Source organism: Lepidochelys kempii, chromosome 25 (genome assembly GCF_965140265.1).
Source record: "Lepidochelys kempii isolate rLepKem1 chromosome 25, rLepKem1.hap2, whole genome shotgun sequence".
Classification (NCBI taxonomy): domain Eukaryota; kingdom Metazoa; phylum Chordata; order Testudines; family Cheloniidae; genus Lepidochelys; species Lepidochelys kempii.
The window spans coordinates 17,073,640-17,096,015 of NC_133280.1; the positions used below are offsets into that span (position 1 = coordinate 17,073,640).

Here is a 22,376-nt window from a genome sequence, read left to right on the forward strand (position 1 = left end):
CATGGCATGCATCCGATGAAGTGAGCTGTAGCTCACGAAAGCTCATGCTCAAATAAATTGGTTAGTCTCTAAGGTGCCACAAGTACTCCTTTTCTTTTTGCGAATACAGACTAACACGGCTGTTACTCTGAAACCTGTCATTATGAATACTGGTTGATTTAATTAAATTGCTGTGTCATTGAATTACTCAGTTTATGTGGACAAAGTAGGTGAGGTTACATCTTTTATTGGGCTGATATGGCTGCGATGATACTGCATACAGTAGGTAGGACCCTATCAAATTCATTGTCCATTTTGGTCAATTTCACAGTCATAGGATTTTAAATATTGTAAATTTAATGATTTCAGCTATTTAAATCTGAAATTTCAGGGTGTTGTAATTGTAGGGATCCTGACCCAAAAAGGAGTGTGTAGCGGGGTGTTGCAAGGTTATTGTAGGGGGGTTGCGGTACTGCTACCCTTACTTCTGTGCTGCTGCTGGTGGCCGCGCTGCCTTCTGAGCTGGGCAGCTGGAGAGCAGCGGCTGCTGGCTGGGAGCCCAGCTCTGAAGGCAGCGCGGCCACCAGCAGGAGCGCAGAAATGATGGGTGCAGTATTGCCACCCTTACTTCTGCGCTGCTGCTGGAGAGGCACCGCCTTCAGAGCTGGGCACTCAGCCCACCCGCTGCCACTCTCCAGCAACCAGCCACTGCTCTCCAGCCACCCAGCGCTGATGGCAGCACAGAAGTAAGCGTGGCAATACCGCACCCCCTCCTAAAATAGCCTTGCGACCCCCCCTGCAATTCCCTTTTGGGTCAGAACCCCCCAATTTAAGAAATGCTGGTCTCGCCCATGAAATCTATATAGTATAGGGTAAAAGCACACAAAAGACCAGATTTCACTGTCCGTGACGTATTTATCATGACTGAATTTGGCAGAGACCAAACAATAGATGTATGTGGAGTCAGCCATCTACTGTCAGGGGCTGTGCTGCATATCTCCAAAACCAGGGACAATGTAGGGTCGTTAAACCTTGATGGCTCCCATTCAAAGGGGAGCACTAGGACAATACCATGGCCTATGTTAAACCAATTTTCTCCAACTTCTCTGCAGGGGTTCTGGAGAGTGGAAAATCCCAAACCAGGAGAACAAAAAGGCCAGTTACTAGTGCTGTGTCTTAAAAACCAGGGATCTTGAGAGTGGGGACTCACAGAACAAGGGAAGCTTGGGCAGGAGAGAGGCACATGGGGGCATGCTTTCATAGCTGAGGTGTTGTTTTTAACTGCAGGACCAACTAAGGAGGGGGGAAACTGGATGCAGAGGAAAGAGAGATTCCATGTGTCAGAGGAGAAGCTGTGCACAGGAGAGGAGACTCTGGACTCCTTAAAGACCTCAGACCTAAGCACAAAGAATGCTCAAGAGTGGTGAGGAAATGAGGTAAGGAAATGTGTCCAGGTGTGATTGTTTTGTCTAGATCTGTGTATTTCTTGAGCTAGCTAAAAAAGAAGTGATTGGTTTTTGAAGCCTTTGCAAAGCCTGGGTGTCTTTCTGTTTCCACTATCATGTGTCCCTGGGCAGGTGAACTGTAAAGGGGAGTGCCTACAAGTTGGAACCTGGAAAAGGTTGTGCAGAAGGTACTGGAGAATTTGGGAAGTGAGCTCTGGTCCTGTGGGCCTAGGACAGCTGGGCCATCAAGTCCCATTTTTGTGAAGGGGTAACAGACAAAAGCCTGTGCCCAGGACATGTACCAAGCAGCCAAATAAAGAGACAGTGCTGCAGCCTACTTTGACCAAGGGAAGGTTAAGAGCACACAGGTATAGCATCTTGGGATCCAAACACAGCAGCCTGATGAGGTCTAACTGAGAGAGCTCTACCAGGGCTGGGACAAAGAAAACCAAAGAGCAAATAGGAGAAAGATAAGAACACTCACAGCCACATATATACCCCTTACCCCACACAATGCCCTGCACGTGCACAGCCCTTCCCCTCACACACACAGACATGTACATTCATGCATACCCCACTCTTCACATGCTCAAGCGTGCACACTCCCATCCATGCTCTCACACACAAGCACATACACACACATGCTGTTCCATGTATTTTTCTCCACACTACAATGGAAGAACGAAATTCAGGGGACCCATTGCACCCAGCCTCCCTAAAGCCACTTGAAAGGGAGCCTTGTGCACCAGCCAGCATCTCTTCTCCTTGGCCCCTTGCACAGTACAGTGTGCTGCAGACTGACCCTTTCTGCACCGGCAATGCCATTAGTGCCAGAATCCTGCTCTCTTGGACATATCTATATGCAGAGGGGATGGTGGTGACAAGTACAGCACGCACCTTACTTTGAATAAAATGCAGCAGACTGCAGCCACCTTCACCCTTTGATATGGAGCTGCAACTCCCAGGGAGGACATGATTCTCTCCTGAGTCAAGCAGCCTGGCCATGTTGCAGCACAGTGCAACCCACTACCCTCATCCCTTCTGGTGTAAAGCACAAGATCTGCATTCAGACTTCCAAAAGCATTTGGCATCTTCAGCACTTCGCAGCTTATTTACCTGAGGAGGCTGAGCTGATGAAGATTCGGACGACACTGGATGGCTGGAAGGGCAAAGGGACCATCTTACCCTGGAGAAGTTCCTGGCATGTGTCCGGGCTGAGGCAGCTGAGACTCATGCTGGTGTCTTCACTTGCTGACTTCTCCCGTGGAGGACTCTGTGCTTTACAGAATAATCTATTCAAACAAGGCTGAATGCATCCGATGAAGTGAGCTGTAGCTCACGAAAGCTTACGCTCAAATAAATTTGTTAGTCTCTGAGGTGCCACAAGTCCTCCTTTTCTTTATTCAAACAAGTGTCAGGAATGAGACCCAGCATGTGGCACTAGTGAGCAATTAAGCACACTTGGAAACTGCCCCCTCAAGACTTCCTATATCATCCCAGAGAACAGACCATTGTGGGGCTTTGTTCCTTCACATTTAAACAGGACCCAGTAAAAGCCTCAGCTGTTCAAATAGAAAAATTAGGAAAACCTAGAGCTCTGAGTCTGCACTGATAGCTGTGAAACACTGTCTCCTTGCAACACAGGGGCTTGGCTGCATCCCAGGAGGGCATCCATCTCTACAGCAACCAGTGTTTGTCACTTGGGCGAATCCCCGGGGTGCTCTAAAAGTGCCAGACTCCAGTGTGCTCTTAGTCAGGGATGCACACTTGAGACCCTTTCGCTCAGTGGCCTTGTTTATGCTAGAAATTCTTGTAGCCATATTCCAGCAGTGGGCAGCGGTACCATCGCTAGCAACAGTATTAGCATGAATCCAGACAGGGCACAGGCCTTCTTTCCACCTGCTCAGAGCAGGTTTTGACGACACGGGGGAATACACTCAAGCCCTGTCTGCTGTAGTCTTTTGTCAAAGTGTAAAAGGGTGACCTACTAAAACACCTCAATTAAAAATATTCCCAGTCAATATTTACACTGTTTACAATATTTACACAATATTTACTACAGTGACCTCTGAAGTCTGTGATGTGGCTCCAGGTAAACTACAGGGAGGACAGACGCAGCACACAGGGGAAGCTGACAAGAAAAATGTAATATTGTGCAAGAACTAACTGACCACGCAGTGTCAACAATGACCAGGAAAAAAATAATGATTTTATTTTGGAAAGTGATATGACAGCTGGACTCCAGTGGCACAAGATGATTCTTACAGTTTGGATTACACTGTACAAAACGCAATTTGCTTGTTCACATACTTGTCAGACTGTGAGAGAACTGGCCTTGCACAGGATCACTCCGAATTGCACATTTCTACAGTACATGAGGTACAGTGAGAAGGAAAATGCCCTGCCAATAAATTCTCACCAGCTGGAGTTAGCAGCAAACAGACTCCTTCACTCCAAGCAAATGTGTCATATTTCCAACAATTGCCAGCTAAAAGTTCTCAGTCTGTGGCAGCATCACCCAATAGAGGCTCCCAAATTTTCTTGAGCCTGGAAAGTTGCCATTGCTGCTGAAGGACACTGGTAGTTTTCAGGTGCAAAAGTGTGTTTGGTTCCATCGCCCTCCCCCAAAAAAAAGTTTGGGTTTGTGATCATATAAGCTCAGGAGTGCTCAGTGAATGGGAGCTGGGTGCTCAGCTCTTAACATGATTGGACCCTTTAGCACCATGGCAAAAAAAACACAACAATCCTAAAGGTTCAGCTCTTCAAGAAAGCATTCCTGGCAATAACTTGAATAGTTACAGTACATGCAAATATAGCCGAACACAGAGCCTGTGATACAAATCCCCCAGGGACTGTACTAGCCAGTGGCCTCCATGACAGGGACTTTGTGGCTTTAAAACTCCAAAGAACTGGCACCTCATGGAAAATGGGGGAAATCTTTATTATGAAACAATTCCATCCCTTTGGCACATTCCCCATTAGTTATTACAAGAGACTGGTACTTGTAAACAGCTTCACAATTTCTCCGCAGCAATTGCTAATCGCCTCACTGTGATCAAAGCCCCCCATGTGTGCTATCACAATCATAGAAATGTAGACCTGAAAAGGACCTTGAGAGGTCTTCTAGTCCAGCTCCTTGAACTGAGGGGGGACCAGGTAAAGCTAGCCCATCCCTGATGGGCATTTGTCCAACCTGTTCTTAAAAACCTGCAATGACGGGGATTCCACTACTTCCCTTGGAAGCCTGCTCCAGAGCTTAACTATCTTTATAGTTAGAAAGTTTTCCCTAATATCTCCCTGGCTGCAGATTAAGCCCATTTCTTCTTGTCCTACCTTCAGTGGACATGGAGAACAGTTGATCACCATTCTCTTTATAACAGCCCTTAACACATTAGAAGACTGTCATCAGATCCCCCTCTGCCATCTTTCTCAAGACTAAACATACCCAATTTTTAAAAACTTTTCCTCATAAGTCAGATATATTAAACCTTTTATTATTTTTGTTGCTCTCCTGTGGACTTTCTCCAATTTATCCACATCTTTCCTACAGTGCGGCACCCAGAATTGGACACAGTACTCCAGCTGAGGCCTCACCAGTGCTGAATAGAATGGGACAATTACCTCCTGTGTCTTACAAACAACACTCCTGTTAATGTACCTGTGATGCAGTGTACAAAGCCCACACTGGGTCTGAAGGGGTTAAAGGAAGCACCACCACTCCAGACCTGCAGAGCATGCTCTAACTGGAGAGGCATCTTAAAACTTGAGAGCAACTTAGTTCAGAAGAGGGAGGCTGGGGAGGAAGACAGATCTACCCTGTGGACTCCTGAACAAGGGTGCCAAAGCAGCCTCCCTGTGAGGAATAAGACTACCTGCTGAGCCAAGTTTGGGTTGAAGGTTTAGTTGTCTTTTCATTTTCTTTTGTTATCTTATATAGGACTTGGAGGCATGTGGGGAGATGGATGGTAGGAAGTGACCCAGGAGCAAATTGGAGGGCATTCCAGGGTGCTTGACATTGTTGGCACTCATACGACCCTGGGTAAGAGCCTGGTGGAATGGGAGGGACCAGGCTCCCCTTCCAACTGCCCTTGCTGCAGGAGGGGTGTAAGGCTCATTTCCACCCCACTCCCCCTCTAGTAAGGAGAGGGCAAGAACATTAAAGAGCCTGAGATAAAGCTAAGCCCCATCCATACAAGGATTAGGAACTGGACTGAAAGGCCCTCCTGAAGGGAGGCAAGGCTGGAAACTGGGTGGGCTACCCAGCTGGCCCTCTGGGGACTCTATTACAATACCCCAAAATGATATTAGCATTTTTTGCAACTGCATCACATTGTTGGCTCATGTTCAATTTGTGATTTGCTATAACCCCCAGATCCTTTTCAGCAGCACTAACACCTAACCAGTTATTCCCCATTTTGTAGTTATGCATTTGACATTTTTCTTCCCAAGTGTAGTACTTTGCACTTGTCTTTACTGACTTTCACCTTGATTTCCGACCAATTCTCCAATTTGTCCATTTTCTTTTCAATTGTAACCCTGTCCTCCAAAGTGATCGCTAAAGCAACCAGAGGACTCTGACCACAGATGGAGAATAAGCATCAGGAATCTCAGAAAAAAAAGATCTGGTTTTGTGAATATGTCCATGGTAATAAAACAGGGGGGGAGGAGGGAGAGACCCACCAGGCAGCAAGGGCCCTTTCCAAGCAGCATATGCACAGAAAATGCTTTCCACTGTCTGTTTATTCACCTGGGGCATGGGCCCTGGCACCCTCTGGGGTATTCACAGTGTTTTGTCTGAGATCTCAGTTTGTTCCTTCTCCGCAGCCCACACCAGTGGCAACAGAGACCATGCAGGGCTCTTGATGGGAGTAACAGACTTATTTCTCGGGGCCTCTCCTCCTTGTGCTTTTCCGTTTCTGTATGATCAGGTCGATCTGGTAAATGAGCATCACGGCCATGGAAAACACGAGAATCTGGAAGGGAAAAGGAAGTCACTAGGGCTGGATTCATTAACACCTGAAAGCAACATCCCTGAGGTCTTAAAGCAGGGGAAATGCCAGGGAAGGGACAACAAAATCCTGTAATTTACCCTCTAGACAAAACCCAAGGTTCTGGTGCCAAGAACTGTGTCCCCCACTGACTTTCATGGTTGCTGCAGGAGTTAAGCACCTGTGAAAATCAGGCTACTTGTTTAGGTGCCTAAGCATTATTGTTCATATGTCACTATATTATTAGTACTGTATATCTGACTATGGATTTAGGTGTTAACATTAGCCACCCAAGATTGAAAACTTTGGCCGGAAGGGTGTGGTTATCATTCACAGGGCTAGCCAAGCAGAGCTAGCCAAGCAGATTCTTGGCTTTGTTTATGCTAGAAAAATGCAATGGTTTAACCACATTTATTTCAAAATCAATTTAAATCAATGCAAACTCTTAATATAGATGCACTTCTATACATACAGGTAGGTTGCATCAACATGCGTGATATTAGTTTAGCTTGCATTTGTAAGTTACCAGCTTAACCTTTGCTTATGTTAATTTAGCTTAAATCAGTTTAAGTGCATTACTCTTGAGAGTTTGCACTGGTTTACTCAATTAGTTTTTAATGGATTTAATTAAACTGATGCACTTTTCTAGTACAGACATAGTCTTAACGCTGTTACAGCCTCAGTTACCTCCAAGAAAAACAGTCCTATTGCTAGCCCTGCAACAAGCAGCAGGTTTCTCTGCCCCCAGCCAACAATCTTTTCCAAGCAGCCCTCAGTGTATATCAGACTTTCTGCTTTCCATGATCTCAGGTTCTGGGTCCCATAGCCACACATGCTGTTGAGAACACTCTGCAGGGAGAGAAGAGTCAGCAAGAGTTTAGTGAGTGAGGAACAGGATCTGTTCTTTCCCCCCTGAAGTAGTCACTGCATGCCTGATCCTGAGAGGAGAAGGAGGGGACAGGTGTCCTGATACAAACATCTATCAAGGATGGTCTAGCTAATACTTAGTCCTGCCATGAGTGCAGGGGACTGGACTAGATGGCCTCTCGAGGTCCCTTCCAGTCCTATGATCCTGATACATAGTGATGGGCCCAATCAAAGAACCAGAACAGAACGCTGCTTTGTTCTTAGTGATCTAGCCAGCTATGTTACAAACAGGCACCATGTTAAGTGGTTAGAATAGGGGATTTGGAATTGGGAGATGTGGGTTCTGTTTGCGTCTCTTCCATAGACTCACTGTATATTCTAAGTAAATTCACATTGCCTTTCTGTGTCTCAGTTTCCTTAACCCAGAGCGGATAACGATACTGACCTGACCTTGCAAACTGCATTGAGATCCTGACATGAAACGTTATATAAATGCAAAGTACCTCTGATACTTTCCTACTTGATCTCTTTGGCTTTATTTTAATGTGTGCCCTTAGTTCCCAACCACGTGCTGCAATGGAGATTTTTTAAAATAGAAACCTCAAGAAAAAAATTTTAACCATAAAAATGTGGCCAGATTTGACTTACAGTAATGGCTGCCTTTTTATCCTTCTGGATGCAGCAGGAGAAAGGCACAGCACAGCGTTCCAGACTGGGGTTAGAGTCTTGGCACTCAAAGTAAATATTCTGAGACCAGTCCTTGTAGGAATGCACCCCACAGCACTCGAACTGAGAGAGTGAAACAGAAAGGAGGACCTTGGGGTAGCTGCTTGTTTACACAGAGCCCAAGTGTGCATGGGGCTGTACAGACAGAATTTCTGAGAATAGCTCTGAGATAAGTGACTCTGAAACACGGGTGACAACCATCTCTCTCTTATCTCTCTAATGGGTATTCACAGGTAGACCCTGAGGCTTTCAGGGGACTTTAGCAATCCAACTGGGGAGGGAGAAGCAACTGTGTTTTGTGGTGCAAACAGGGAGCAAAAATGGGGAGTTTCCCTAAATTGGCCCTGTTCCCATCTGCCCTGGTGAAAGTCACAGCTGCTGCCATGGACACAAAAAATAAGTGGAGACCATGCTCCTTTCTGTGATGTGAGGAGTGGAGGAAACACTGACTTGAACACTGGCAAGACAATGAGAAGCTGGCTCTCAGGGACCTGGCTTTAGGCTCCATGTGTATGTGAGGATCTAAGGCTGGCACTGAGATCCCAGCACTGACTGAGGATCTGAGACAGGGTCTGTTTAGCCATTTGCCTTCACTGAAATAGTTAAACAGCAAAGCATGATACAAATCTGAGAGGTGTTATTAAATTACCTTTTTCTGTATATAATCAATAAGGTTCTGTAAATCTAGGTCATTCCTATAACCAGAGATAGCTTTTCCCATCAGAAATGCTGCTTTCTCCAACACCTGCAACACACAGAGACAGTGCAGTTGTCAGCATCTACCAGGCAGATTCATTGACTTGCAGAAGCTCCCCTTGTTTTCCATTTCCTGCACTTTGGGCCCAAGACTTGTCTCTGTGGCATCTGGCCTCTGACTCCGAGGTACCCCTGACCTGAGCCTGTCACACGGACAAATGCAAGTTAAACCCAAGTGGCTGCCATTTTCCCTGTTCACCTCCCAAAAAATGCAGATGAAGAAGGTTGACCTGCATTTCTGTTGGCAGCCAGAGTATAAATACTCTGCATTTATATAGCACACTACAGTATGCATTCAGATGTTAACTGATTAATCTTGACAACCTCACAGTCAGGTAGGTAGAGGAAGTATTAATGTTCCCATCTTCCAGAGGGGAAACTGAGGCAGGGAGGGGAAGAGACTTGCCCAAGGCTACATAGGGTGCTGCTGACTTCTAGATCTGTGCTCATGCAACTATGCTGCCAAATTCAACTGTCTAATTCAGCAAAGTGTCAGCCAGCTCTGGAGTTAACTGTGCAGTTACCATGCCAGAGAAGAGAAATCCCAGGACAGCAGCCACGATCTGGAGAATGAGACTGATCAGTAAAATCCAAGCAAACTGAAAAATGAAGGGGTGAGATCATCAGAACAAAGTTTAGAGCAACCAGTTCCCCCCTGCCAGCATCGATGCAAGAGCCCTTAGAGCAAGAGCTCTGTGGGGCTGGGGCCGTGTCTATGACGTGTCATGTACATTCACCCTGCTGTGTATGTGTGTTAATACCAATGCCCAGAACACCAATGATACCAGCCTCCACCTCCAACAGTCCAGAGGAAGTCAGCTGTCAGGTGCAATAAATCAGCATTTCCCATTCAGTAATACCTTATCTTGGGGGCCCCCAAGGCACTGGGGCCTGCTTAGGACCTGTTACACACAAGACAATCCCTGGAAACTCCAGAGATGCACCCTGTACAGGAAGGCTTGGAAAATCTAGTTCCAGATTCTACAAGAGGACACAGCAGCTGAAACACTGCAGAGAGCACAGGGGACAAGCCCAAGACCTGGCTGAGCAGGGGAATAATTTAAGTGACCAGCCCCTTGGAGAGACCAGGCCTGATTATTTATGCATAGAAGGCTGTCTCCTCCCTGCACTACACTGCTGTTGTTGTACCAGGTCCCAGCCCTCCTTGCAGCAGGAGGGCTGAATGCGAGAACTTCCAGGCAACCACCTGGGTACCAGTGTTATTACAAGGCAGGGTTCCCCATCATGGCTTAATAGTAGTACTGCTGGTAAATATCACTACCCGAATGTCCTGGAGCGTCAAGTCCCCTGCCTACAAGTCCCAGTTGAGGAATATAGCATGGCCGAGAACAGAATTTCCCCCTGGCTGGTTTTCCCACAAGCCTCCATGCTTCATTTGCATGTGAGGATAGAAGGAAATGATTAGAATGTTTCAGACAAGAATGGCCCACTGCCTCTGGTGATGGAGCTGAGATTGCCTGTGCTAATGGGACAGGCACTGACTCCACAGTCAGATCAGCATTTTGGAGCAAGCCTCCCAGCCCAGATTAGGGCTAATGGGGCTTGCACTCGTGTTTTAAAGATCGTGTTAGAGACAGCACTTTGAAGTTGCTCGGCCTCCAGTGCAAGCTCTGCTCACCCGGATCTCAGAGTAGCAGCCATGTTAGTCTGTATCCGCAAAAAGAAAAGGAGTACTTGTGGCACCTTAGAGACTAACCAATTTATTTGAGCATAAGCTTTCGTCAGCTGTAGCTCACGAAAGCTTATGCTCAAATAAATTGGTTTCAGAGTAACAGCCGTGTTAGTCTGTATTCGCAAAAAGTAAATTGGTTAGTCTCTAAGGTGCCAGAAGTCCTCCTTTTCTTTTTTCACCCAGATCTGTCAACCTAGGCTGGGAGACATACCCTGACCTTGCTGCCATTGTGACTGCCCTATTAGCTGCTTTTTGTAATGTTGTAGCTGTGTTGGTCCCAACAAGGTGGGTGAGGTAATATCTTTTATTGGACCAACTTCTACTGGTGAAAGGGACGAGTTTGAGCTTACACAGAGCTCTTCTTCATGACTGGGAAATGTACTCAGAGTGTCACAGCTAAATACAAGGTGGAACAGGTTGTTTAGCATAAGGAATTACATGTTGTAAGAGGTTTCAGAGTAGCAGCCGTGTTAGTCTGCATTCACAAAAAGAAAAGGAGTACTTGTGGCACCTTGGCGACTAACCAATTTATTTGAGCATAAGCTTTTGTGAGCTACAGCTCACTTCATCGGATGCATGAAAGAAGTCATTCAAGGTGAAGTGGGCAGTTAACACCTTTGCTGTCATAGGACAAAAGATTAGTTTTTTTAGGTTAGATTGTTGTAATGAGCCATAAATCCATGTTAGCTGCTTGGAAGGAGCCTTGTCTGAGTGTCCGTCATGGAATCTCAACAATTAGGGATGGAAAAGACCTATGAGGTCAGCTAATAACACTCACCTCCTGGCTGTGCTTTGAAGTTGCAAAGTGCTAGGTATTTGCCAAGTGTTGTTAGCCCATCGCTGGGGCTGGTTGTTGTTCCCTACAGTCTAGTCTCTAGTATTTTGTCCAGTCTAGTTTAAATGCCATCTTTTCATTAGCATGGTTAAGTCTCCGGCACAGGAACCAGCACGGGGAAATGAATTCTTTGAGTTAGCAAACAATTTCTTTGGTGAGTTTTTGCTGCAGTCAGCAATTTCCTCATGTTTATTTGACAAGTTGTGAAAATTTTTTTTTACTCCGTAGATTTATCATGTTGAGTCCACGCATTTGATTCCCAGCACTCAAAATTCAGTTGAGGGGGTCACATAAGGCAGATGGGATTGTTTCTGTTCTCCAATTGCATAAATATAACTCCTATGGAGCGCTCTTCCTACACAGATTTTTACACAGGCCATTCTGAAATTTGTTCACCCAAATGTTGCTGAGTGCAACTTGAGGGCTCAGAAGGTCAGCTCAGAAACGCACAAGGACATCAAAGCAAGTGTATTTTAAAATTGAAGCCCATATTCCAAGACATTGTTTGGAGGGGGCCAGTATTTACCCAGCAATAGTGATAAACATTAGTTGACACCTGAGAAGGAACCTTTCCTTTTGTATTACTGGGACATGTTAAATCCTGTCAAGAGGGAATTTCTGTTATTTGCAAATGAAAAGAACACACCCTAAACCTCTTCCAGCCACATTGGATTTCATTAGCTAGAAGAAACATGCAGTCTCCAAACATATCATACACACTTTCTTGCATTGCACTGCTGTAGCATGTCTGTGCCTCAAGATACTCCACAATGAAATTATCCCCAAGATAACCTCATAACACCTGGAGGAATGTTACATTTGCAAAGTCTCTGCAAAATTCCCATAAAGGCAACAACTGTGGATTCTGATGGGCAAATATTATAAACAACCCTTCGACTTGGGACAAATAGTGTAAATGGCAAAATGTTGGTGCAAATGTGAAAAACAGGCCACATTAAAAAGGTGACAACTGGCACAAGCCACCAGATCTTTTTGCTTGGATGTGCAACCAAAGGGACAGGTGGGGAGCAGAAGTTATGAGTCACGATGGCTTTAGTAAAAAGAAACAGAGTACCAGTGGCACCTTAGAGACTAACCAATTTATTTGAGCATAAGCTTTCGTGAGCTACAGCTCACTGCATCCGATGAAGTGAACTGTAGCTCACGAAAGCTTATGCTCAAATAAATTGGTTAGTCTCTAAGGTGCCACTAGTACTCCTTTTCTTTTTGCGAATACAGACTAACACGGCTGCTACTCTGAAAGATGGCTTTAGTGTGGTCAGGAATTCACTGTTTTTTTTTCTCTCTCCTTGCTGTTCAGGCAGTTGGGGAGCTATTTTCCCACTAGCTCAGTAACATGCTAGTACTGCCAGTGCTCCCCTTCAGCATCCACTTAAGAGACTGACAAAAATTGATCTCCTAATGCAGGTGGAGCAGGTTCACACTCCACTCTTTGAGGCAGTCTCTTTAGGCGGGAAGTTGCCTAGTAAGGGCAGCCCAAGGCATAGGGATCCCTTTCAGGTAGAAGAAATCATCCCACTAGCCTCGCCTTACAATTTTCAGCAGCACAGGCAGGTCACGCAAGGCTCCTGTACACCCCACAAAGGTGATGCCAAACATTAGGATCCCCACTGTGAGCAAGATCAGCGAGGGATCAGTGAGGAGCGAATCCACAGCACCTGGCAGAGATTGAAAAACAAGGCAAAGTAAGAACTTAGTGCAAGCCAAATCATGCTCCTTCCTCTTCCCTTCGGAGTATCAAGAATGGATGCAGAGCTCACAGAAAAACATGGAGCTGGACAAGTTCCACATACTAGCCTTCCAGGGCAATCCCCAACCCTCCCCTTGAAACACATTTCCTTCCCGCACTCATCAATTGGGATTACAAAATACTCACCAAACAAAGTTCTGCACTACAAGGTGGCCTGGGTCCGCATGTTTAATTGATGAACACATTTGTCACCTTGGACTGTAAACCCTTCCAGGCAGATGCCATGTGTGTCTCTATGGTCTGTACAGGACCAAGCACATAGCTAGTGCTCAGCAAATACAAATGGCACATTGAAGGGAGGGGGAATTTGTGCTTGGAGGTTTATTCCCCAGCCTTGAAACTGGGCAAGGCAACAAAGCCTTAGGTTCATGGCATTGGTGGAAGGAGCTGAGCTCCCTCCTGAGTTTACTTTCCAGAGTTCTCAGGCATTCATTAGGCTGTACCGCCTTATTTGATCCATTTTTAATTTGTTTAGTGATTATTGCTGAACACTCAGCAGTCTTTGGGCATGACAAACGTACATGGTTATTAATAATCCTTCTCACCCTTGTAGATCCATCAAAAGGATTGGGCAACACCCTGCAGGAGTGACATACAGGAACCATGGTGGAGGGTGATTTGAAAACTGCCAATCAGAAATGGGCCATGGAGCTCATCTCCACACGGTACTGGGAAGAGAGCAATGACTACACAATTACCCTGCAGTCACTTTGTTAGCTTTATCTAAACTCCAGTTTGGAAACTGTAAAGGAGCAAAAAGGAGTACTTGTGGCACCTTAGAGATTAACAAATTTATTTGAGTATAATCTTTTGTGAGCTACAGCTCACTTCCACAGATGCATTCAGTGAAAAATGCAGTGTATTTGAGCGGTAGCTCACAAAAAGATTATATTCAAATAAATTTGTTAGTCTAAGGTGCCACAAGTCCTCCTTTTCTTTTTGCAAATACAGACTAACATGGCTGCTACTCTGAAACCTGTAAAGGAGTGGACTCACCCCTGCAGCGCCTCCTGTTGGTCATTGGGGAATTAGCTCTATCCAGCACAGAGCACCCTCTGCAGGCTAGTGATCCACACAGCTCTGGCCCCCATGTCCCTCACAGACCCCAGTGCCCCTTTCTCTGGGTTCTGCCCCCTGGCAGCACCCCCAAACTCTACTCTGGGTCTCCCCTTCCTGTGGAACCCCCAACCCACTATCCCCACCTTGCCTCAGTCTGGGCTACTGCCAGTCATCACCAAGCCCCCACTCCCTGGGGCAGACTGCAGTGTAAAGGCCACTCATCATAGGCAAGGGGGTTCAGACCTGTTGCCTTCCAGTACCTCTATGGGCCTTGAGCCAGGCCCTACAGCCTGGGGAGTTGCCAGCCTGGAGCGCGCCGCGCCGCGCACTCTCCTAGCCTAGGGAGAGACTCCTTGGGTATTTGGCTCACAGCCTTTTTATACAGGCCAGCTGGGGGCCTGATTGGGGCATGGCCCAGCTGTGGCTGCTTCCCCAATCAGCCATCCCCAGCCACAGTCCTCTCCAGAACTGCTTTAAACCCCTTCTATTTTAGGAGCAGGATAGCCACCCTGTGACAGTAACTCAGGGAGGGACAGGAAATGGTACTTACTTGCTTCCTTAGAGAGTTTGGCATAAATACCAACTGCCACCATGAGCCCACTGGCCACCTAGGGAGGAAGAATCAGAGACAAACTCATCATTTTGCAAGAGGAAAAATCCCCAACAGCATCTAAGCCTGGGAGCAGGAGATATTTGCCCAGCCAGAGAAGAGAAGCAGGTCTCTCAGCCTGTCCCAGGGGAGCCCAGATGAAGGGATACCAAAAGGCAGATTAGCAATTTACAAGGGACCTGCACCCTGACATCCTCACCACAGGGCCCTAATATCACAACTGGCCAGAGTGACTCTTCACTGGGACGACTTTGAAAGTGGGTTTCCCTGCATGCAGTGATCTTGCTGCCCATCCAGTGTCAGCCACACCCTGGGCCTGGCAGCCCCATCCCTGCTCAGACTCACCCAGAAAAGGTAACAGGAGACAAACAAAGTGTATTTGATGAGCTGTTTTGTTCTCATGGTTCGTGTCCTGGAGTCTCTGATGCCAGCACACCACTCTCCCAGATGTGGAGTCTGTTTCTCTGCTGATTCTTGATGCCTGGGTCATGTGCTCTAGGGAGCATTACGGGCACAAAGGGAAAAGACTGACATGTACAGTCAGGTTTGCCACGTGTTTCCTAGTGTAAGTCACTTGCCTGTTTTCAGCTCTCTTGCAGCTGCAGTAGGACAGGCTGACTAGGCAAAATAAACTCCTGAAATGAAGACCTCAGAAAACACTGGAAGAAGAGGAGGCCAAGGCAAGGAGAAACCCAGCAGTGAGGTGGGGCAGCATTCTTCCATTCAGGTTATTGAGAATAGGAGGAAGAGAAGCCATTTGAAGAGAGATGTCAGAGGAGACAGGAAGAAACAGGCGCAGACTAGATTCTATGCATCAGAGAGGCAGGTTCCTAGGAGCTGGAGTCCCAGCCCCTCATTCCTTGGGTAGGGCTCACTGAGAAGGAAGAGTGCTTGGCAACTGGAATGAGGAGAGAGGCACTTGGAATGGGAACCCTATGAGAACTCACCCTTCACCCCCACATGAAAAAAGAGAGACTCCTACAATTAATTTTTTTTTAAAAACAGCCTTTAAAGTAAACACAGTGAAAGGTGCCAGAGTGGGGTTCCTCTCACTGAGCCCTTTAAATCCCTGCCGGAGCCCTGGGGTAGCGGTGGCGGGGCACTGGCAGTGATTTAAAGGGCCCAGGGCTCCCAGCCGCCGCTACTGCAGCAGAGCCCTGGGCCCTTTAAATGGCCCTCGGGGCTCCCAGCTGCCTCAGCAGCTAGTAGCTCCGGCGGTGATTTAAAGGGCTGGGGCTCCCAGCTGCCTCTACTGCAGCTGGAGCCCCTGGCTCTTTAAATCTTGATGTAAAGGCCCCGCCCCCTTCTGGGCGAGGCCCCGCCCCCTTCTGGGCGAGGCCCCGCCCCTGCTCAGGACTCTGGCGTACCAGTACATCCTTTAAGTTACTTTCACTCCTGGAACCTTCACTTATTCCTGGTCTCCATTCCTTAGGCTCATCATTCTGCTGCTGAATTGGGTCATCCAGGGGCTCCTGAGCTCTCGGCTCATGGAGGGAAGAGAGCAGCTAGGTGCTGGACAGGGCCGGCTCCAGCTTTTTTTGCCGCCCCAAGTGGCAAAGGAAAAAAAACCAAACCAAGCCTGGTTGAGCTGCCGCCAAAGTGCCACCGAAGAGGAAGAGAGGGACTGCAGGGCCCGCTACTGAATTGCCGCCGAAGACCCGGACGTGCCGCCCTGACGGAGTGCCGCCCCTTCTGTTGACTGCCCCAGGCACCTGCTTCCTTCACTGGTGCCTGAAGCCGTCCGTGGTGCTGGAGCAGGCTCAGGGCTGGGGGCAATCTTAGTATTCCTGAGAAGCCATTTGCAGATGTATTGGGCATCCCAAGCCTGCCTCAAAGGTTCCAGGGAGATGAGCTCTAGAAGAGGCTGACAGAGCAGATGTCTCTGCACTCCAGGGCTGTGAAGTTTGTTTGATCTTAATTGTCCTCCTTAAGAACCCCAAACTGGGCTGTTTTGTAGAAGTCTGAACCAGGGAGAGTGTATGTGAGAGAGAGAGGCTGTGAGGTGGAACGAGCAGAGTCTGCTCAGCGGTTTCACAAGGAGATAGGTAGGGCATACCAAATTCACGGTCCATTTTGAAAATGGACTTTTAAAAATCATAAATTTCATATATTTAAATCTGAAATGTCATGATGTTGCAATTTTAGGGGTCCTGACCCAAAAGGGTGTTGTGGGGAGTGTTGTAAGATTTTTGTAGGGGCGGGTCTCGGTACTGCCACCCTTACTTCTGCGCTGCTGCTGGTGGCCGCGCTGCCTTCAGAGCTGAGCAGCCACAGAGCAGCAGCTGCTGGCCGGGAGCCCAGCTCTGAACACCACCGCCAACAGCAGTGCAGAAGTAAGGGTGGCACGGTATGGTATTGCCACCCTTAGTTCTGCGCTGCTGCCTTCAGAGCAGGGCCATCTGCCAGCAGCCGCCACTCTCTAGCTGCCTAGCTCTGAAGGCAGCAAGACCGAAGCAAGGGTGGCATAGGATGGTATTGCCATCCTTACTTCTGCGCTGCTCCTGGCAGGGTGCTACCTTCAGAGCTGGGCACCTGGCCAGCAGCCACTGCTCTCCAGCCACATAGCTCTGAAGACAGCACAAAAATAAAGGTGGCAATACAATGCCCCCCCACCCCCACAATAATCTTGCAACCCCCCGCACCGCTTTTTTGGGTCAGGACCTTCTGTTTGAGAAACACTGATTTTCCCCATGAAATCTCTATAGTATAGGGTAAAAGTACACAAAAGACCAGATTTCATGGGGGAGACCAGATTTCATGGTCCGTGACACATTTTTCATGGACATGAATTTGGTACAGCCATAGAGATAGGATAAGTCCCATAGAAAGATTATGAAAACCGGGGCACAATTTCTTGGCCTTGCTCACCTCACCCAGTAACACAACCTCCACCCCTTACGAAAGCTCATGCTCAAATAAATTGGTTAGTCTCTAAGGTGCCACAAGTACTCCTTTTCTTTTTGCGAACCTCCACCCCAGTAATTTACATGGATATGTCTATGTCCACATGCTTGGTGACACTGTCAAAAAATTTGAATAGATTGGTGAGGCATAATTTCCCTTTACAAAATTCATGTTGACTCTTCCCCCAACTTATTGTGTTCATCTATGTGCCTGATAATTCTGTTCTTTACTATAGTTTCAACCAATTTGCCCGGTATTGAAGTTAGGCTAACCAGCCTGTAATTGCCAGGATTGCCTCTATAGCCTTTTTAAAAAATAGGCAGTACATTAGCTTCCCTCCAGTCATCTGGTCCAGAGGCTGATTTAAGCAGTAGGTTACATACCACAGTTAGTAGTTCTGCAATTTCATATTTGAGTTCCTTCGGAACTCTTGGGTGAATACCATCTAGTCCTGGTGACTTACTACTGTTTAATTTGCCAATCTGTTCCACAACATCCTTTACTGACACCTCAATCTGGGACAGTTCTTCAGATTTGTCACCTAAAAAAAATGGCTGAGGTCTGGGAATCTCCTTCACATCCTCTGCAGTGAAGACTGATACAGAGAATTCATTTAGCTTCTCCATAACAGCCTTGTCTTCCTTGAGTACTCCTTTAGCACCTTGATTGTCCATTTGGCAGGCTTCCTGCTTCTGATGTACTTAAAAAATGTTTTTGCTGTTAGTTTTTGTGTATTTTACTACTTGCTGTTCATATTCTTTTTTGGTCTGCCTGATCACACTTTTACATTTGAGTTGCCAGAGTTTATGCTTCTCTCTGTTTTCCTCTGTAGGATCTGACTTCCTATTTTTAAAGGATGTCTTTTTGTCTCTAACCGCCTCCATTTAGCCAAGGTAGTTTTTTGGTCCTTTTTTTTTTTTTTTTAAATGTGGGGTATTGTGATGGGGTTTACACCCCACACAGGCATGTAAGGGGTTAATGGAGGCTGAATGGCCCAATTAACCTAGTACATTGAATGCCCTGGTTAGAGGATCAGGCTTACCTGTGCAGGAGCAGGCAGGCCCTGTATAAAGCCAGGTAGCTGGCTGCAGAGAGGTAGGGCTGCAATTAGGAAAGACCGCAGGAAAATAGCTACTCTCTAGGTGGAGGGAGTTAGAGGCTGGCAAACCTGGGGCAGGAAGAAGCTAAATAAGTAGGAAGAAGCCCAGGAATAACAGCAGCAAGGCATAGGACTGTACAGGGGCTGTAGTTGCTTGTTATATGGTCCCTGGGCTGGAACCCAGTGTCAAAGGCAGGTCTGGGTTCTCCTACCAGCCACTGGGGAGTGGCAAGGGTATTGGAGATGCTAGCAAGCAGGTCTGGAAAAATTCCCTGGAAAGGCAGAACCTTAGTGACCTGCCTGGAAGGTCATGCCCGGAAGAGGAGATGGCAGGTCTGGGAGCGAGCAGGGCTGTGGAGAGAGACAATATGAGGGAAGATGCCACTGGAGGAGTGTATGCCTGGCAGAGCTAAAGGCACTGCAAGTAGTGAGCGAACACATTACAGGTATACATATAGTTTGGGCCTCTGTTACGGTGTTTTAAAATAGTTTCCATGGAGCTTGCAGGGATATCACCCTAACTGTTCCTGTTAATTTCCCTTTAACTAGCTGTCTCACTTTTGTGTAGTTCTAATTTTTTAAATTAAATGCTATTGTGGTGGGTTTCTCTGGTATTTCTCTTCTCCCCCCTGCCCCAAATGTTAAATTTAATTATATTCTGGTCACTATTGCTGTGTGGTTTATCTACATTCACCTTTGGGATCAGATCCTTTGCTCCACTTTGGACTAAATCAAGAATTTCCTTTCTCTTTGTGGGTTCCAGGTCTAGCTGCTTCAAGAAGCAGTCATTAATGGTGTCTAGAAATGTTGCCTCTGCATGCCACCCTGGGGTGACAGTTACCAGTCAATATGGGGATAGTTGAAATTGCCCATTATTAATGGGTTTTCTGTTTTTGTAGCCTCTCTAATCTCCCTGCGCATTTCACAATCACTGTCACCATCCTAGTCAGGTGGTTGGTGGTATATTCCTACTGCTTTACAGCCTGATGTATCCACAGACACCTGAGACAAAATCAGTCTCATGGTGAGCAAGTCAGTAGCTCCTCAGAGAGGCAAGTTTGAACTCTGTGTGAAGATCAGCAGTCTCTGCTTTGCCTGCTAAGGACAAATTGCCTTAGTTGCTTGGTTATTGCTCTGTATTTCCCCTAAAGATGAGATAAGTTTGTATTAAAACAAACACACTTTGTGGGAATCTTGGAAAAACCTTTTTTTCTTTCAGGATTTCCTAATTTCTTACTGCTTTGGTATAAGGCCAAAACAGGCTGCTGAGGGAGGGAAAATTCTTACTGCAGCAAGGAATATAGGAAATACTATATTGGGTCAGGCTAGTCTGTGGTCTAGTATCCTGACTCTGACAGTTGCCAGATCCTGGTGTATCAGAGGGTGGTACAGTAGGCATAGGTAGCTCTAGTTCTGAGCTGAGTTCTCGCCACACTCTGAAATGATACTCAGTACCAGTCTAGTGGTTTGCCTCTTCAAAGCACCATGCAACCATTAAATAGTCAGCAGAAGGAAGTGGCAGGATCCTTTTTGTTTGGGACTTCAGTCTACAGTGAACAAAACACTGGGAAGTGTACAAGAGGGAAATATCCATTATTGCCAGGGAAATGGACTGGATAATCTAACCTCCAACTCTACCTTCTGGGATGTTTCGTTTCATGTTGAGTTCACATTGGGGTTACTCTCTGGACAGAGTTTGAAAGAATATACATACGTGCAGTCAGCAGTAGTAAAAGAAATCGAGAGGGCAGGAGCATTTGCCAATCGGGGGTTGTTCTCCGATGTATTGGCTTTTGCCTTTTCCCCTGCAAGGTCTTTGGTGCAGGAATTTCTGTATTTTGTTTGACTTCCCCTTTTTGTATTGTAAAGAGCCATGTCCACTTCTTATAGAAATAATTCTGGGATTTTCTTTCACACAAAACAAGGGCTTTTTACAGCTTTTACATCTCCTCTATGGAAACAATCTAAGGGCAAAAACCAAAGACCCCTTATTCTGCCCTTTTGATTAAAGAGAAAATGGAAACTTGTCTATCAATAGGAAATATTCAGAAGGGTGATTATGAATTGCCAGAAAGTCTCTGCCATCTCCAGCAGGCAGGATGATTACACAAGACCAGGGCCTCTTTGCAGATTGAATCTATTACATTTAGATATTTCTCATGAGAGTTAGCATCAACAAAGTTATCAGATCAGAACATCTTTTGAGGCAGTGACATCTGTGCTATGAAACTGTTTGCCCTGGCAGGCCCACTCCTGCCCCAGCACTGCTGCATGGCTTGGAGTTGGGAATGTTCAGCACTGCTAGGACAGCAATGGACATTGAAACACTTCAGAATTTTACAAAGTAACTGAAACTTCCACCTTCATCTGCCTGCGAGTCCCAGCCAGCACCACACTCTGAGCACATTTTACTGATAAGTTCAGCATTTTCTGTGGATGTGATGGGAGAGGACAATTGTTAAAACCATGTTGTTTTTGTTTTTTTTAAACGGTGGGTTTCAACACATGCAGCAAGCCTCATTCTTCCCTCCTCACACTGACCTTTCCTCTCCTGGCTCAGGTCCTAGGAACAACTCGGATCTAACCGATCATTGCAGCTTATCTTGACCAAAGGACTGATGCCCTGAGCAAAAGATATGATTACCCAGAGGTCAAAAATATTAAATCTTTTAAGGACTTCTCTTAGGAAGAGAGAGATGGATTCACAAGGCTGGAAGTGATTGGCCCTATGCAGGTCTTCATTTGTTTAAAAGCATTGCAGGCAGTTGGATTGTCCTGAGTTATTCTCATCACTCACATTCTTGTGCCATGACTGTGAGTAAATCAAACAATCTCTCCGTAGGACTTCATGGCTGTTACTGTTACAAGAGTCAAAACCAGACACGTCTCCTCTTATAGTCCTAAAGTAGGCATGGTTTATACAGGATGCCCCAGTGGGCTACCAAAAGGTGGGGGCAATCCTGAAGGGCCACTTGTTCCTTTGTGGTAGGGTCTAGGTGCACTACCTTCTGTAGAACCATATCTACCATCTGGGGTCAGGGAGGCCAGTGCTGGAATTATACCAGAGGCTGCCAGAGCTGAAACCTGCTCATTCAATAAAGGCCCATATGGCTCTCACCATGAAAGGCCTGACTAAATGAAATTGAGCCGCCGCCTTCTGGCAGCTGCGTTCGCCATCCTGCTCAGGGCCTGAGAAGGGTCCTTTGAAGGCCTGAAGACTCTACTTTCTTATAGAGTACGGAACATGTAGTGTAGGTCTTATCAAAGAGCATCAGCCTGACTCAACTGTCCACCTTGGAAAGAGTCTTGGCACTCAGCCCTAGATAACAGCAAAAGGGCTCGTGTAGAGCAAACATGCAGGACTCTTCTTCTTGTAAGAGTCATATGGATTTATCAGCTTTAAATGCAACGACTCAATCAATCCAAACAGATTACACAGAGATGTGTATGTGCATATGCACATTTGTCCACATTTCCATCTCCCTGCCTATATGAAGAGAGTAAGTTTCCACAAACTCTAACAGGGAAACTAACAAGTTTTCAAAAAGTCCCCCCCCACCCCCTTTTCTGAGCCCATGTGATCAGCCTGAACTATGAACAACAATGGCAGTAGGTGCACACATTTCATTTAGAGCATGGACCAA

At 46.5% G+C, this 22,376-nt stretch overlaps 1 protein-coding gene and 1 long non-coding RNA gene across 2 annotated transcripts; one reads left to right on the plus strand and one right to left on the minus strand.

Annotated features, from left to right (window-relative positions):
• Nucleotides 1-1,172: 1,172 nt before the first annotated feature.
• Nucleotides 1,173-16,896, plus strand: LOC140903150 (uncharacterized). Its single transcript, XR_012156163.1, has 3 exons — nucleotides 1,173-1,415; nucleotides 13,614-13,725; nucleotides 16,162-16,896. It is a non-coding gene; the product is annotated as an uncharacterized lncRNA (long non-coding RNA).
• LOC140903149 (tetraspanin-33-like) lies at nucleotides 3,620-15,617 on the minus strand. The gene is made up of 8 exons (XM_073323995.1): nucleotides 15,075-15,617; nucleotides 14,670-14,727; nucleotides 12,844-12,968; nucleotides 9,286-9,360; nucleotides 8,655-8,750; nucleotides 7,928-8,068; nucleotides 7,100-7,261; nucleotides 3,620-6,397 (listed from the first exon to the last, which is right to left on the minus strand). The coding sequence occupies exons 1-8, from the start codon at nucleotides 15,129-15,131 to the stop codon at nucleotides 6,302-6,304; spliced, it is 810 nt and encodes a 269-aa protein (XP_073180096.1). The 5' UTR covers nucleotides 15,132-15,617; the 3' UTR covers nucleotides 3,620-6,301.
• Nucleotides 16,897-22,376: the final 5,480 nt, after the last annotated feature.

What these genes read in the sequence shown, in the direction of transcription:
- LOC140903149 (XM_073323995.1), bottom strand. Translation starts at nt 15,131, where the DNA reads ATGAGAACAAAACAGCTCATCAAATACACTTTGTTTGTCTCCTGTTAC. An exon ending in GATTTCTCTTCTCTGGCATG is followed by an intron (nt 8,751 to 9,285) that starts GTAACTGCACAG and finishes TGTGTGTTGCAG; the next exon opens with GTGTTGGAGAAAGCAGCATT. An exon ending in ATAAAAAGGCAGCCATTACT is followed by an intron (nt 7,262 to 7,927) that starts GTAAGTCAAATC and finishes CTCTCCCTGCAG; the next exon opens with AGTGTTCTCAACAGCATGTG.